The following is a 17,393-nucleotide window of genomic DNA, read 5'->3' as shown; positions in this document are numbered from 1 at the left end:
AGCACGGCTATGAAGCCTTCTTGAGAACAAAACTCTTCTGTCCTACCTTCCAAAATTTCTTGCACCTGCAGTAGCATAAAAAAAGAGACGATAATCTATTGTTCTTGCGTTCTTAAAAGAAAGAGTCTTGTACGAGGATCTTACCGCATGGTAGCCCCTGCTAGGTCGGCCAGCGACCTGACGGATGCAGCCACATCAACAATTATGGAGACCACCATATCATCCAACAGATCGTCCAAACTGAGATGTTGCTCCTCCTTCTCGTCAGCCGGCGGCATGAAAAATTCATAAGGCGCCGCCCGTGTCGAGCCGCAGCAGCTGCTCTACGATACGGGCGTAGGCCGTCTCGTGGCGCTTCTCGTCGGTGCTAATAACGCACGCCGGGACATCATCGCCGTGATATTTTGGAAAGGTTGGTCCACTACCATGACTAGGTTGTCGTTTTAGCACGGACCGTGACCGTACCTAGGTTGTCGTTTTAGCACGGACCGTGACTGTGAGAAGTTGTCGTTTTGGTTCATAATTGGAGTGGAGAATTTTCATGGGTTAGACCGTTGCGGACCGTGAACATAAAAAAACCAAAACGACAATTGCTCTCGGCTATGGTTGTTTCCATCCAGCACATAATTTAGAAAATGGGTAAATGGCTATTGAATTGCACAAATCATGTGTGTGTTTTGGGGGCCGACTCCTTTTTTCTTCTTACCATTCAAAACCTCGGCCTAATGGGCAACCATGGATTTTCTCACTTTGCTAGCTTGACGCTGAATAATAAAAACCGACCATACCATGGCAAGCTTGTTGTTTTGTAACGGACCGTACCGTTCCTCCGTTGTCAAATTGGTTGGGAATGTGTGTCTCATTTTGGTTGTCATTTTGGTACAAAATGTGGTAGAAACATTCCATGGTCAGGTGCGTACGTGTTTTCCTTCCAGCGCATATGGCTTGTTGTTTTGGTATCAAAATGTGGTAGAAACGTTCCATGGATGTACTTGTTTTATTAGGTTTCTTTACAAATGGCTTGTTGTTTTGGTATCAAAAGGGAAGTGAAATTGCCGTTGGTAGCCTATGCCAGCTATGGGATGGTCTCAATAAAAAATAATATTGCAATCATTAATCAAATGGATGGAAGTGATTTGAATATAACGGAGGAGCATGCCATGCGTGTGTAATGGACTAACACCGTGTGCTCTCTTTGTGCTCCCTATAGATGATCTAACGGTTGGATTGGTGTGCATAGCTATGCACCATGGTAGCCCACTATTTCCCATATATATATATATATATATATATATATATATATATATATAAATATATATATATATATATATATATAAATATAAGTAATTCTGCACCCGGGTCAATTCGACCGAACCGGCCACGTCTGACGCCCCGTTGCACCCGGTGCGGCCAGCATAATTTACCCCCCACCTCTATCCATGTATTTTTATTAGGGAGTACATCGACGGTTTCTTCGCGTACCAGCTAGCCCACTTTCTAATCGAGAGAATCAATTGCGCCGGCGGTTCTGGCAACGACTGCACTGGCGATTCTGGCGGGCGGCCAGCGACTGCAGCGGGGGGTTGCTGCTTGCCGCTGCAGCTAGGATCGTGGCGGGCGGCGGGTGGCGAGCGGCTGCAGCCGGGGATTGCGGCGTGCGGCGAGCGGCTGCAGCCGGGGACTGCGGCGAGCGGTAGGAGACAACGCGTGCGTACGGCCTCCGCTCCTCCATGGCCATCGGAGGAATGACCTCAAAGCCCGCTGCTGTCTGGGGCGGATCCAGCGCGCCTCGCCACCAGTACTGCACCTGGAGGAACGACCTGCTCCTCAAGGACGGCATCTACGATCTGGGAGAGATCGGAGACCAGCAGCTCAGGTACGTTAGCAAATAAATTCATCGTCCTCCTGCTGCTAACGTACTGCAGCTGTCTACTTGCTTAATTGCTTACTATTTTTATCCCAATTTCTTGTTGCGCCCAGCAATGACTTCGATCTGTTTAAGATTCCAGTCTGTGCGAGCGGCTCTTGGTGATTATTATGCTCTTGCTGATTATTATGCTCGTCGATGCCTTAGATCTTTGAATTGACCTGCTCTTTGGAATTGGGCGCGGCATCGGCGATGGGGTGAGCGGCCGGCGGCCGGCGGCGAGCGGATAAGCTGCGGGTGTGCTAAACACTCTGGCTGTCCTCTGCTCTGTCGTGGTCGGCCGGCGGAATCGGTGGCGCCGTGGTCAGCCGGCTGAATCGGCGAAGTGGTGCTCCAGCGAGATCTATTTGCTGTTATGCTCGGAGCTGCCATTTCCGTCGTCCTCTGATCCGGTTGTCTCCTGGTTTGATTCGCTCTCAAATAACCTCATATGTTCTGTTGATTTGGGTCTATTGCCGTGCGTGTTTACCTCGTCCATAAAAATTGGTGCAGCACCTGGATTTTCACCTGTTTTGGATAGATGCGTTAGAGGTGGTTCAGTTATGGCATGAAATTTGATGGGCGGTTGACTCGCTGAGGGAAAACTAGTTATCCATCGCATTCATAGATTTATTATTGCAGGTTCTGGGCTTACCTTGCTCAGCATGTATGTCAAGGCGTCTCTCCTAGCACGAAAATTATTAGTTCATGTAGAGTGAGCAGAAGAGAAGACACACCTAATAATCTATGTTCAACACCAGGGCGTAGGAACTCTCCTCTGTCCATAGATCCAGGCTGTGTAGACACCATAGCTCACCAATCTCGACATTTTGTAGCTCACATGAGTACGACCACGAGAGATCTAAAACCATCGGCGCTGAGAACAACACATTGAAATGGCCATACATGTCAGCTCGCAACGTGATCTGCTTAAGCATGGGGCCACGATATCAAGGTCACCAAGACACCGGTAGACACTCAAGATAAGCTACTCAATCGTCGGTGAGTGGACTTTGACTGCACGCGCAAGTGAGGGCACCACCTAATCAGCTTAACCAAGTTGCTGAAGCTGCAGCGAGAGACATACAGCTTCTCCAGCATAGGGAACTCAACGCCCCCCTGCCGGTAGTATTATATAGAGTTGGCTGCGCTTAGCTTGGTAGCCCGATGTTAGTTTTAGTCATCTACTTTTCCAGCGACTCCTGTGTTTTTGCTCAAAAATTTCATTGCCGGAGCTCATTGATTCTTCAGGCCTTCGTGGGAGGTGGTTCACATATATCAGTGGTGACGTATTTTCTTATCAACTACATGTTTGGTTGCTCCTACTTCATCAAATCTATGTTTTTGGCTGCTGAGGCAATGGATCCATCAATCTTCTTTTATTGATACCAACTAATTTATGACTAGCTATGCAGTCTTTAATAATGTAAAATGTTAAAGAAAAGATTGGCTCACTTTTCTGCATGTCACCAATGCGTAATTTCTGATCCATCATGGAACTTGTGATAGATTGATCAGTTTTTCCCATATCGTAGCTTGGCTTATGTGTAGAGCCTGTAAATTTACATCAGTGTATCTACAATCAGGTTACTGTTGTAGCCATAGCCATTGTCTAGGAGATTTTTTGAGCATATGCTCTTTTGTCGCCGCCGATGGTTGACCGTAGATTTACGTCAAGCGACATGCTTTCTCAATTTCCACTAATTAGTTCCAGATTGATATTTCAAGTTTCAGTTCATCTTTTGCTTATTGGTTTTGTAAACGATTTGACTCTGTGGTGACATGTATTGAATTGCTAGGCTAACAGCGGGAAGCATGGAGGCAACGCCATCGGTTCACCGTACAACATGTCCTAGTCAGAGGACCAGCAGGCTAATGAGCTCTTTAGAAAGAAGCTAGAGATGTTTTGCAGTGGTCCATACCGGAGCTCTCGTTCCCATTGATGGCTCCTCCGCTCGCAGAGGTGTCAGTGCCCTTATTACGGTGACTCCGACAGCAGAGCTTTCGTTCTGGACAGCAGCTCCCCGGACAATTCTCCCCGGTACTGCTTCCGAACAGACCAACTGGTTATCACAAAGCGTGGTATGTCACAATGCACGTTGGTTTGCTGGTTCGACCATAATATTCCAATCAAGTTACGTTGGTGCGGAGGCTCAAAAAAAAAAAAGTTACGTTGGTGCTACTTTCTAAGTCGCATGCAACTTCATCACGTCACATTGTGCGGTTGCAGGCTGCTCAGACATCGATCGAGTATTTTTATGTCGCCTGCCCCGTTATTTTACATCGCCTCGCGCGCGGTTGGTGGAGCGCACCGTGCAGGCCGGATGGCGCGCCTAGCGAACAGGTCGGGTGGGGTGCAGAATAATATTCTGCACCCAGGGAGTCAAATAGCGCGTCTCTATATATATATATATATATATATATATATATATATATTCATAGTTCTAAATATAAAAAACTTCATTCGTTCCTAGATATAAGCCATATAGTTTTTGGCATGAAAATTAAAAACGCACGTTGAGGGATAATTACACAAAGTTTAGGCGGGATTAACTCTTGGAAATTGATGTGAGGTAATAGAGGACTTTCCATAAGATATGGAGAGGTAATAAAATCCCTAAAAATATTATCCATACAAGTGGTGCAATGCAATACACCTTATATTGTAGATTTTTTCTCAAAAAACTATATGGCTTATATCTAGGAACGGAGGGAGTATATACAAAGTATATGGTAGAGGAATTGAAATTTTCCTTAGTCAGGGTGTTTTTTGTAGGACATTGTTTACAGACATATCTAAAATTTCTAGACCCCTAATAGACCTTTTCTAGAAAGATATTCTTTTATGATACGATAAATATATTTTTAGAACCATTATAAATTTTAAACAAACATCTCATTTTTATCTTATTATTAAAATTATGTATAATGCTAAAACATTATGATGCGGGAACAATTGCTAGTGAGAGAGTTGCCAATATATTATTCAATTTTAGCATGCCATGAAGAGGGCTCGGGTACTAGAGTTAAATAAATTTTAGTTGTCAAGCAAGTTGAGAATAATTACCAAGCTTTCAAAGAGGACTAGTTAAATAAGTTTTAGGAAAATAATTTTTATTACAAAATATAGTTTTTAACTTAGAAGAAATTAATTTTAACAAAATCACTGCAACTTATAGTTATTGGTACTATATTTCGTTAAATATGAAAAATAAGTAATAAAAATATTCTCTTTCACATTGTAGCATGGAAAAACTAATTTCTACAAAATATAAAAGATCAGTACAAAATTATATACATATACACAATATAGTTTATGCAATTGTCAAAAGAAAAAAAAAGTTGTAACAAAACACAGTTATTACTTTGAAAAAATGCGGGAGCGCCTAGTAGGACATCTCCATGTCAAAAGTATCGGGCTCGTCCCCTGAGATCAACAGTGGATGTATCGTGGTGAAACGGTTAAGAATAAACCAAGGCGAGGTGGAGGTGGTGGGGGTGTCTGGGGCTAGCTTGCTCCTTTTTTCCCTACGAATCTTGATTTTGTTTTCGAAATTTCTTCACCTGCATGTGGGGTTGCACGGTACTACAATGAACAACGATGCTCATCTCTCACCGTGTGTCAATGACAATGCCAAACGAGACCTAGGAATATGTGCATAGTTTGGACTGGACTGGTCATTGGAACGTGACCAAGCCAAGACAGTGATGATCTCTACCGTCCGATCATTGTTCAGCGACCAGGAAGAAACGTGATAATCTTTCTATCCAAGAAAGAAAATGAGTGCTTGTCTTGCTTGTTGTATGTGTCGTGCGCTACTTAGTTGCGTCATGGCCACGTGCACGCTCCTCATTGTACCTAATGGCTCGTTCAATGATTTGCTCGTCATGGTGTGGCCATTTACCTATTTACCTTTCGTAATCAGAATAAAATAAAGGGGAATAGAGTAAATTACACTGTTGGGTGGTAGATCGTAACAAAACCCGGACTACAGAGGATTTGTAACACAAACACCAGCTAATTAGCCATTGTAACAAATAACACTTAGACAATTGACACTAGTGATTATGACACGTTGGAGATGTTGATTTTTTTTGTGTCACAAAAACCCAATAGTCGGGTTTGTTTGTTTGTTAAGGTGGCCATAATATGTGTGTTCTTGTGCAATTTACTCATTAAACAAAAAAAATCAGCACTTACTCACGCAAGCTTTGGCGTTCACTGTGCCCAATGCAAATGGGTTTTTTTGGCTCTAGTTCCTACAAGCCGCCACCCTGTTGTGACTGCCAGGGCCGCAAGAACGATAACATGTTGTTTCAACATTCTCCTCCATGGTAGGAGCATGACTCTGTGTGGCAATGACGGTGAAGAGGACTGCATCGTGCAGGGGACTAGCGGCGGCTCGACGATATTTCTTACGTTGATGGACTCCCACTAGCCACTGTATTGTAGGTGCTCATCGTGAGTGTCAAATCTGTGGGCACAAGATCTATGGGATGCCATCAAGGACCGTGTCACGAGGACAAAGGTTGCACTCATGGCAGCACAGTTGCCGCTTATAAGTTGGCCAACGAATCGTGGGAGGCGATCAATGTCATGTAGACTGGGCGGTTGGTCGCACAAGGCGATTAGCACCTGCACACCGTACCGAATTCGAGACAATTGTTCTACTACTTATCTTTTCAGCGAGAAGTTTTACTTGTTAAGTACACCGAGTACTTATAATATTGTTGTTGTTGTTGTTGTTGTTGTAATAAAGAAAATTATCACGATTTTATTGATTTTTTTTGCTAGAAAAGAAATCCTCTCGTGAAAGCAACTCTGAGACGAAGGCGGGCTCTATCAGAATTCAGAAAGCCAACTCTGAGGCGTCAGAAGTCAGAACTCAGAAGAGGGGATGACCGGGGGGCCGAAGCCGTTGGCGGCGAGGAACGCGTCGTAGGGCGAGGCCTCGCAGTGGGGCATGTAGAAGAACCAGCCGGTTCGTCATCCCTGGTCGTCCCCATGCGCTGCCTCTGCATCGCGTCGGTGGAAAGTCGGTAACACGCCGCGCTGTGCGTCATGGCGTACAAGGCGGAGTACAAGAACGAGGCCTTCATCGGCGACGTGGTCACCCGCACCCGCCCGCTGTCAGATGGAGCTACTGGAACGGTAACGAACGTTTTCGTTCAACAGAACATGCCCAGGCGCCCAGCCATCGAGATCGGGCACGGGAGGACACGGACGTAATGTGCCGTTTGTTGTTGCAGAGTTCGAGAACTGGTACACTGGCATTCGTGTTCCGCGACAGGGCAGGGCCGGACGCGGAGCTGGTGGTGGTGGCGTTCCACGGGACGGCGGCGTTCAACACGGCGCGTTGTGCCGACCTGGACCCGTCGTTGTGCCGACCTGGCCTCGGCTCTGGCGCGCGCAACGCAACATTGGGTACGGTGGATCATGTGTCAGGGGCAAGCCTTACAAGGTGAAGGTGTGTAAGCGCCTACTGCGGGATCCGCGTCGCTGTCAGGGGATCCTGGAGGTGAACGAACGGGAAGGCGAGATTGGATGGGAATATGTCAAATAGACAAATATGCATTAACTGTCGAAGTAAATGTTTAAGTTGGGAACTACTACTAGTGGAAATCTTGGCATGATATATATGAGACTAAACTTTTTTTTTGTGTTTGTTTGACATATTCATTCAGCTTTGTCTAGTGAAAGTTTGCCCCTGACTCTGCATTTTTTCTGTGAGAACAGAGAATGATCAAGTGTAGTAATGTATTTGTGTAACTGTGTTATGTCAATTGTTGAGAATCCCCTCACGTGAGTGCACATTTCTCCAATAGCTCTTCTCTGTGAAACATTTCCCATTCTAAATCTGTATGTCATTCCTGAAGATCATGTCAGGCAGGATAACAGTGCAAGAGTCACATTTGCATGTATGCAGTTTATTTGGTAATGTGCAGCAGATAAATGGTAGAAAATCTATATGTTTTGTCATATGAAACTCAAATTTTGAAGCTTTCTCCTGATTTGTTGGAGCAGAAGATGACGGTGGCGCACTGTCGGAGACTGACAGAAGTCGATTGCAGGGATGCTGGCATCGGCCGCAACCCCATCAGTGCGAGCATTGGATATTGTTTTTTTTTTTTGAAACTGTAAACCACTTATATTAAGCAGAGCAAGCCCGCCTCATTAAAAACCTTCCAGTCCCCTTCGGTACCCTGGAAGGAAAAGAGTGCGTCTGAAAACTTGCCCGCTGAAAACAGTACAACCAGAGGTTACATATTCAGGAGGTTTGCAACAGGATCCAAAACGCAGTTTGGAGTTGCATCAAAGCAGATACCAGAATCCCCAGACCTTCCTAACTGAGCTAGGTTGTGAGCTTCACCATTGCACCTTCTATCTACCTTGTGTACAGAGATTAACGAGAAAATCTTCAGTAGTTCCCTTGCTTCCTCTAAAAGGCACCAAGAGGCCGACCGGTCCATATCAATGCATGCAAGCGTTTGAACAATACGTTGGCAGTCTGTTTCGAGTATAGCAGGCCAGCGACCCAGAGAGATTACTGTTTTAAGCCTGCCAGAACTGCATGAACTTCCGCCTCTTCCGCACTAATACAACCAAAAAGTGGCCTCCATTCTGAGATGACAGCTTGGCCTAGATGATCTCTGATGATTAGACCAAAACCAGCATTCCCAGAGCGCGCATCCCAACTTGCATCAACATTTGCTTTAACGACTCCGGGCCTAGGAGCTACCCAGACAAGAACGCTGTCTGGATCCGCAGGAACATGAGGTCCGTCCAGGGAAATAGGTTTTTTCCCTTTCACATCCACTAACAAGTCCGGGTTTGATGAGAAGGAGTGCAAATAGTTGACAAGATACGGCACTGATGCACTGATAGACGCTTTTCCATCTCCGTGAACCACATTGTTTCGATGGTGCCAGACCCGCCATAAGAGGAAGATAACCTTCGCGCGCATCTCGCTGTCGAGGTTTTGGAGCAGAACAAGGAGCCATTCTTTGCCATCAAAGGAAAACATCGATTCAGAGGGGAGATGCCATGAAGTTCTAAGCTCCTCCCTTAGCGCTCGGGCAAAGGTGCAGCGAATAAGCGCATGGTGACCATCTTCCACTTCCCGGCCACATATCGAGCAGAGCGGGCTAACAGTCTTGATTCGGTGATTGACATTCGCCATAACTGCAAGTGTATCCGTAGCAGCCTTCCAAGCGAAAACTTTCAGCTTTGGGGGTACCTTTGCTTTCCAAATGACATTCCAAATACCTCGATCACCCGACGGTTCTGAGCTTGACTGTCCACCGCTAAGGTTTGTATAGGTAGAACTCATACCCAGGGCATACGCTGATCGTACCGAAAAAACCCCATTGCTCTCCGGCAACCAGGCAACAAAGTCATCACACTGACGTGCAGGGAGTTTAATCGAAAGAATAGTGTCGGCGTCAGATTTTGGGCAGCACTCACGAATCAGCCCCTCATTCCATGATCGCGTGGCCGGGTCAATCAGTTCAGAGACCCATCGCCGCCGGCTATTACCCAGCCTCCTCGAGATCTTCGGTGCATCAATTCTAGGAAGCCAATTATCTCTAAAATTTTTAACCTGAGAGCCCGAGCCAATCCGCCATATCACACCTTTTTTTAGCAATTCCAAGCCATGTATCACTCCCTGCCAGGATTGAGAAGTATTCTGAATAAAAGCCGTGTCAAGAAGATTTCCCGAAGGATAATATTTTGCCTTGAGAACCCGGGCACAAAGACTATCTGGGAAATGAATCAGCCGCCAAGCTTGTCGGGCCAGAAGCGCTTGATTAAAGACACGGAGATCACGGAAGCCCATACCACCCTGGCTCTTCGGCCGCGTCATTTTTTCCCATGACATCCAGTGCATACGTCTGCGATTATCTTGATCACCCCACCAGAAGTCGCGTACTATTTTTGAGAGATCCTCAATAAGGCCCACAGGAAATTTAAACACACCCATCGCGTACGTCGGAAGGGACTGCAAAACCGCCTTAATGAGAATTTCCTTCGCTGCGCCAGACATATACTTCTCCACCCAGTCATTTGCTTTTTTCGAAAATCTATCTTTTGTAGACTGAAGCTTTCCTCTCTTTAGTCTGCCCTCTGGAACCGGCAGCCCAAGGTACTTATCCTCAAAACAAAGAGTATCATATTTCAAAAGCGCCTTGATATCATCTTGAGAGGCTACAGGAACCCGATCACCATACAGGATTGAGCATTTGCCCAAGCTAACCATTTGGCCTGTGGCTTTCTCATATTTGTCCAGAACTGATTTTACTATAGATGCTTGGTTCAGAGATCCCTCAAAGAAAAGGAGGCAATCATCGGCAAAAAGGAGCATATTTGTCATATTTGTCCAGAGCATTGGATATTGTTTTCCATTAGAAATCTTAATAATGTAAATTATCCTATTAGTGTGAGCATGAGCACTGTTAAAAACGTGTGATCAGCATATTCTAGTACAGTCATTACCATATTAATGGTGGTGTATTTTTATTTGAATGGTACTCAGAATAATCAATGTTCAAGTTTGCTGGTACTCAGTCCGGCAAGCTAGCTGTGCAAATCTAGTCATTTGCTAGCAGTCAACTTGGCAAGCTAGCGTCAAATATCAAACTTCAGTTTGCTAAAATTTCTATGTGTGGATTGGATTTGCATGTTACCTTCAAAATTTAAACCTGAAATGCCTGGCTTCAATCAAGTATATGTTTGAGTATCTGGGTCTGCTTATATGTTTTGTTGTGTTCTGCTGCACCTAGCTATCTAGCGCTTTCCTTCTTTCTGAGTAGTAGTAAAGGAGGAGGGTTCTGATAGGCTTGACAAGCCAACGTATAAACTAGCCATTTCTATAGATATGAAACCTAATAAAAAATTATTGGGGTGTAACCCTCTCAATGGCGCGCCATACCGTAACCCAGGTGTGGTATTAATGAGCAAGGGCTTGACCGGCACTGCCTTAGTGGCGCGCTACATATTCTTCCGGATGTAGTGTTAAGCGAGGAAGGGTATTTGCATCTCTCTCGACAGATGCGAAGGGCAAGAAATCTAGCCGAAGCAAATAGGTTGCGGGTGTGTAATTGGAATGTAGGATCATTGACTAGGAACTTACCAGAGTTATTGGATGTTGCGATCAGGAGGTGTGTAAGATCCGTTGTGTCCACGAGACCAGATGGGTGGGTCAGAAGGCGAGGGAAGTCGAGAATACTGGCTTCAAGTTTTGGTATTTAGGTTTAGCCGGCACTACCTCATAGATAAGAGCCGTAAGGATGGAGTAGTGGATGTTCGGAGAAATGGGGATATGATCATTCTAGTCAAGCTAGTTGTTGAGAATCTTTTCCTTAATAACTATTAGTTCTTATGCCCCACAAGTTGGGCTCGACATGAGCACTAAGAGTTCATTTTGGGAGGACTTGGAGGATATCGTCAGAAGTGTACCGATAAACGAGAAGCCCTTCATTGAAGGAGATCTTAATAGTCATGTCGGCACAATTAACAAAGGGTTTGAGCGGGTGCATGAAGGCTTCGGGTATGGGGACAAACCAGGAGGTTAAAGACATCCTGGACTTTGCGATAGCCTATGACTTGTCAATCGCTAACACCTTTTTTAGCAAGAGTCAATCTCACTTTGCTTATTTGGATTGCAAGGTCATCCCTGAGGACTGTGCTTGGCACAACATAAGGTGACTTCCGTTTTCATGCTCGTGTGATGAGGGATAAAGACGTCAAACTCACAAGAACGAACTGGTGAAAGCTCAAAGGGGAAGCATCTATAACAGTTCTTTGGTGCTAGAAGTTCTAAATGCATGTTTGGTGCTAGAGTATTGAGCGAGTCTAATCCCCACGTACCTCACTTTTCCCAAATCTTAGTGTATTTTTCTCAAACCCCAATACTTTACTCCTACCTAGTGGATTGTGGATGGGGTTATGTGGGGACTAGATGACGCTAGAGGTTTACCCAATACTTTATAGTATTATTATCCCCACTAATCTCCATAAATACTCTAGTACTAAACAAGACCTAAGAAATGAAGAAAACATCACCCAACACAACACGTGGCTAACTATGATAAATCTGAAGGTGTGTGCGTGGTGGGAGGAGGGAGAATAGTACCAAAATAAAGACCAAAAATGGTAGAGAAAGAGAGGAGAAATATCACCTCCGTTTCAAAATGTATGCCTTAAAAAAAATTAGTTGTCTGAAATGGTTTACATTTTCAAACGTAGACACCCTAACGCAAGGAAAAGTATAAGCCTTGTTTTTAAGGAGTATAATGATATGTTCTTTGCCAGTACATACAAATACAAAAAAAATAATGCCATTTGCGCTAGGAAGGGATCGAACCTTCGACTTTTTGTTTAGGAAACAAATGCTCTATCCACTGAGCTACAAGCGCTTTACATTATAGTATTCCTGCTAGCACAATTGGGCTGGGCCGGAATACCACAAACGGACATTTCCAGTTTTGGCCTTTTCCGGAAGGTAGCTATCTCAGCTTGGCCTTTTCTCAAGGCTTGATACTGGGCTCGGATGGCGTTTTCTCTCCAGTCAAATTGACAACGCACAAGCTTAATTTGAACCGACACCCCGTCAAAACTTACACAGAAGAAATATTTGCAAGACCATGAATGGAACGAACATCTTTTGCTATAATCAAAATGAAGCAATCAATTACAGCAGGAAGGAGAAAAAGAATCAGCTCGACATTTTTTCCTTTAATCATGAGAAGGGATAAAAAAGAAAAGATGGTGGGGAGAAACCAGAGTCACTCCACCATCGTCCGCACCAGGCAAGGTACACCAACCTCCATACCATCACCACACACTCCAACCCAAAAAATGTTGCCTTGGCGACAGTATGCTGCTTGTGAAGCCATTGGCAGCAGGCGAATTCGCCCTATGGCTTTTCAGCTGTAAGAATTTAGTCACGCGCTGGCAGCAGAGCTTCAACAGAGCCACCTCTGTTAACTCAAAGGATCACAAATAGAAGCAACGGAAGATCCTTAATCCTCGGTGTCACGAGAGCCAGATGGCTCGGGGAAGATCTCCTTAGATTGCCTCCTGCGAGAAGAAGAATGTTCACCATTGCTCCCTCCAGATGATTTGATTGTCTCTGAGCGTTTGAACATGTGGTCATCCCTTGAAGGACCTATCTCGGATGAGCTATGCCGCCAACTACCGAAGAATGCAGCATTCCACGAACCCCTTGAAGATGTTGCTCTCAACCTGGCCGAGCTAGAGCCATTGTCTTCTCTGACCACTTTCAAAGGATTCTCTAGTGCCTTTAGGATATATTTCATTGGTGGGCGTTTTGAAGACCGGGGATTCAAGCAAGACTTCGCGACAATTGCCATTGCCCATACTTCCTCCAAATGATCCTCGTCGATAATCAGGGATGGATCAATGATTTTGCTCATGAGCTCTTTCTCATAAATGTTGATGTACCTCAGAGTGTTATCAAGCCAATCACTTGTTTTACTGTCACTTGATGCACTGATACCAAGTCTCCCTGTCACCAGCTCCAGCAAAACTTTTCCGAAGCAGTAGACATCATATGAACATGTTGCAGATGGAGAACCTGTTTACAGTAGACAATGGTGTCATGTTAAAAGATATTAAGATGCATTAGGGCCTAGTTTCAAGAGATATTGTCAAGGCTGAAAATGCTTCAAATCAATGCAGCTGTATGTGGATGCACTCACCAGAAGAACCTTGATCCGCCGTCCTGCATCCAAAAGAACAATACAACATTAGAAAACTTGAGGGGATTTAATTTTATACAAAAAATAAATTACTTCAAAAGACCAGAAATAAGGCGACTGTTAGATATACTAAGATCCCACAGGCACACAAAAAGAAAGTGAGACCAAATTGTTTGCATCCACTAGTTTAGATCATTTTTATTTCTGATAGTTTAAAATGATTACAACCTCAATGAATAACAAGAGTATAACAAGCTTTTTCCCAAACAATATCATCTAGTCATTGGTACTTCAATGCTCAAGTTGAACATATGCTTCCAGAAAGTACTTGGTTCAAAAAAAAAGTTGAGTTGACAGGTACATGTTTTAATAGCTCGCTAGAGCTCTTAGCGAATAAACATCTGCAATCAAATCCACAGCACAGATGCAGTGACAAATGATACAGAAATTTGAGTCTAGACACATGAAAGACTGAGGCAATGGTCAGCAAATGAGATAGACATGATCAACTGACGAAGATGGATGTAATAACAGGATCTCGTCTTTGTGTGACACAAGAAAGATGGCACGGATTTTTAAAAGCATTAGTTTTGTGATCATACTAGCTGGGATGGAGAAGATACATGAGCTAAGAATGCAGTGATAGAAACAGAAACTTACGATGAGAATCTTAATAGCTTTGTGATGACATTTTGGTGACTTTCCCCTTCTTGAGGACACACCTCACTCAAACTTCCAAGGCGAACTTCAAATTTATCATCAAGGAGAATACTGCTGGCCTGCACATCCCTGTAGCAGAGAGTTCATGATGTTAGCTCAACAGCTAGTATTTGTCTCATGATTTTATAGCATCTGCCATGTTGATACCAAAACATAATGTTCCTAGTAAAATGAGAACACCACAGAATTGCCTACCCTTTTGTATGATGACAGTGGTGGGATGATTTTTCAACAGTTTAATGGAAGAGACTTTTCAATAGCAATCAATGGGACAAAGTATGATCTCACAAATAAGAGAGCCACCGGGAAAAAAATTAGACTACCAACCAACTGATGTGGTGAATGGGTCTTGTGGAAATTCGTAGTTGGTAAGAAGATCCAAAAATTAAACTGGAACTGATCATCGGATGAAATGATGATCGATAAGCATGGACTTTTTATGGAAGGAACTCTGCAAGGAAGGGTCCTACAACTGACATGGACCTAAAGACATAAATGTATCAAAACGGAAATATCCTAAAATAATGAGATGGCGCTACACGTCAGAGAAAATATCTCCAACAAATTAGATAAATAATCAAGCAAATACTAGCATTGTTTCCATCCGATTTTTGATATTCAAGTAAGGTAAAGAGTGTATAATATATAGAACCAAAACTGATTCAGTAATAACCAGTCCATTAAGTACGTGGCCACTGGCCAGTGCATTCCTAGCTGTCACCAATTCTGTTGGGACATATGGTGGTGCCCATTGCTTAACCACCCCAGTACCAACAGAAAGAAATGTGAATTGTCATAACAGCCACAATGAAATGCAGAAGGTGGAGAATGTTGGGCCAGCACTCAATGTCACTCTATGATCATCACAATGTGAAAAAAAAAAACTAAGATCCTATCCAAGATAAAGGTTCATATTTGCTCAAATCTGTAAACTGCATTTTGCAGCATACTTGAAGAAACATCAAAGTGCATCTATGAAACAGAAGTTTATACCTGTGAACCATGGGTGGAGTACACTCATGATGAAGGTAGCACAGCGCCTCAGCTACCCCTGTTGCAATCTTCAACCTCTTTATCCAATCCAACGATTGCATTCCCTCCTCTTCCTCCCCTTGCTTTCTATGCAGCGAACTTGACAGGTCACCATTCCGAACAAACCTATACACAAGAACCTTCTCGTCCTCCTTATCCAGGCAATGCCCCACGAACGGCACCAGCCTCTGATGCAGACCTTTCCCGAATAAATCCAGCTCCGTCATATACGCATCTTTCCTGGTCACGCGGGAGGTGATCCTCTTCACGACCACGGTAGTGCCGTCTTGGAGCTGACCATAGTACAGATCGCCCGAGTGACCGTGCTTGATGATCCTCTCGTCCGCAAACCCTGAGGTGGCATCGGCGAGCTGGTCATAAGCAAATGAATCGCCAACCTTCGCTGTGTTTGTCGGCGAAGCGGCAGTCTGGGAGCCACCAGCAGCAGCTGCTGCGGAAGCCCTGGCAGTCCTTTGCACCCCAGGCGGCGGCGCGCTTGGAGACCCGCTTTCCCTCTGGTCGCTCCTCCGCCTCCCGGAACACACAACGCAGAACACGATGGCCGCAACCACGGCGAGCAGCAGGACCCCGCCGCCGATGGCCCCGATCAAAATGTACTTGAGATTCTTGGGCTTCTTGCTCTTGGTTCCAGCTGGCGGCGCTGGCTGCGGCGCGGGGACCGACCCGGCGTACGGCAACCCACGCGTGTCGTAGAACTGCTGGCAGTCCTCCGTGGTACGCTGCCCGGCGAGGCCGACGAAGCAGTTCATGGCAGACGACACGTTTCCAGCAGCGGTTAGGTTGCCGTCAAAGTAGTTCCCGGAGATGTTGGCCGTGTCCAGCCGGTTGAAGAGCTGGCTGAAGGCGTCCGGCACTGCGCCGTAGAAGAGGTTCCCGGACAGATCTACCGCCTGCAGGGCTGGTGACGGCACGAGCGGCGATGGCAATGCGCCGGTGAGGTTGGTGCGGGAGACGTCGAGAATGCGGAGCTGCGGGAGCGACCAGACGGCGTCGGGGAGCGCGCCGGAGAAGGCATTGCCGGAGAGGTTGAGGGTCGTCAGCCGCGCGAGCCCCGCCAGCGCGGCGGCGGGGAGCGGGCCCGAGAGGAGGTTCCCCGCGAGGCTGAGGCTGGTGAGGTTGGCGAGGCCCGCGAGGGCCTCGGCCGCGATCTCGCCCGTGACGGCGCAGGCGGAGAGGTCGAGGGTCTGGAAGGTGGGCGCGAGCCCCGCGCCGAGCCAGCGCGGGATGGGGCCGGGGAGCGGGAACCCGGCGGCGGCGAAGGCCTCGAGCCGCGAGAGGTTGCGCAGGCCCTCGACGTCGAAGCGCGGGGCGAGGCGGCCCAGCCGAGTGCGGCGCAGGCCGGCGAGGGTGAGAGCGACGACGCGGCCGCCGCGGCAGGTCACGCCGGACCAGGTGGTGCACGGGTCGGCGCGGCGCGGCCAGTCGCGCGCTCGTAGGCCGAGCGAGCCCCGCAGCGCGTAGAGGCCCGCGAGATCCGCCCGCGACGTGAGGCGGCCCTGCTGCGCGAGCGCCGCCGCCGCCAGGTGCAGCAGGAGGAGCAGCAGCGCCGCCCAGAGCCCGCGCGCGCGCCGCATCATCTGCCGCCGAGGCCGCCGCCGATGTCCATGGCTGCGGTCGGTTCGCGAGGCGGCGCTGGTGGAGTAGAGCTGCCGCTGTGGGCGTGCGGCGTTGAAACAGTGGGTGGAATTGGAATTGGGGAGGAGGAAGAGGGCAGGGTGGAATTGGGAGGGAAATAAAAGGCAATAAAGGAGGAGAGCTACTACTACTACAACAGAGGTACAGGAAGCAGTGGTGCTACTCCTACTACTACCCGCCGGGGCTCCTCCGCCATTAATGCCCCCGAATTACACACCCCCAACTGCCTCCCTCCCAGTTATTGCTCCTCCGCCGCGCCGATTCGAACCAAAAACCGCCACAGCTCGCCACGTCCACGGCGGTGGTCGGACGAGAGGCGGTGATGATGGCGGCCGGAGCCGGGGAAGATGGGAAATAG

General features: G+C 46.6%; 2 protein-coding genes and 1 non-coding gene across 3 annotated transcripts; 1 reads left to right on the top strand and 2 right to left on the bottom strand.

The window, feature by feature from the left end:
• The first annotated feature begins 1,415 nt into the window (after positions 1-1,415).
• Positions 1,416-7,691, top strand: LOC127293089 (uncharacterized). The gene is made up of 3 exons (XM_071818680.1): positions 1,416-1,876; positions 2,075-7,058; positions 7,157-7,691. Exons 2-3 carry the CDS (start codon positions 6,969-6,971, stop codon positions 7,370-7,372), a joined length of 306 nt encoding a protein of 101 aa, XP_071674781.1. The 5' UTR covers positions 1,416-1,876; positions 2,075-6,968; the 3' UTR covers positions 7,373-7,691.
• Positions 7,692-12,249: 4,558 nt separating this feature from the next.
• TRNAR-CCU (transfer RNA arginine (anticodon CCU)) lies at positions 12,250-12,322 on the bottom strand. The gene has a single exon. It is a non-coding gene; the product is annotated as a tRNA-Arg (tRNA).
• Positions 12,323-12,555: 233 nt separating this feature from the next.
• LOC127293088 (probable LRR receptor-like serine/threonine-protein kinase At2g16250) lies at positions 12,556-17,127 on the bottom strand. Its single transcript, XM_051322640.2, has 4 exons — positions 15,341-17,127; positions 14,288-14,416; positions 13,628-13,650; positions 12,556-13,503 (listed from the first exon to the last, which is right to left on the bottom strand). Exons 1-4 carry the CDS (start codon positions 16,975-16,977, stop codon positions 12,929-12,931), a joined length of 2,364 nt encoding a protein of 787 aa, XP_051178600.1. The 5' UTR covers positions 16,978-17,127; the 3' UTR covers positions 12,556-12,928.
• Positions 17,128-17,393: the final 266 nt, after the last annotated feature.

Source organism: Lolium perenne, chromosome 4 (genome assembly GCF_019359855.2).
Source record: "Lolium perenne isolate Kyuss_39 chromosome 4, Kyuss_2.0, whole genome shotgun sequence".
Lineage (NCBI taxonomy): Eukaryota > Viridiplantae > Streptophyta > Magnoliopsida > Poales > Poaceae > Lolium > Lolium perenne.
Note: the sequence above shows the minus strand (reverse complement) of the source record. Positions and strands in the feature narration are given on the sequence as shown.

Coding starts and splice junctions, on each gene's coding strand:
- LOC127293089 (XM_071818680.1), top strand. CDS start 6,969: ATGGCGTACAAGGCGGAGTACAAGAACGAGGCCTTCATCGGCGACGTG. Junction 7,059..7,156: donor CAGATGGAGCTACTGGAACG/GTAACGAACGTT, acceptor TTGTTGTTGCAG/AGTTCGAGAACTGGTACACT.
- LOC127293088 (XM_051322640.2), bottom strand. CDS start 16,977: ATGATGCGGCGCGCGCGCGGGCTCTGGGCGGCGCTGCTGCTCCTCCTG. Junction 14,417..15,340: donor ACTCCACCCATGGTTCACAG/GTATAAACTTCT, acceptor TCTCTGCTACAG/GGATGTGCAGGCCAGCAGTA. Junction 13,504..13,627: donor GGCGGATCAAGGTTCTTCTG/GTGAGTGCATCC, acceptor TACTGTAAACAG/GTTCTCCATCTGCAACATGT.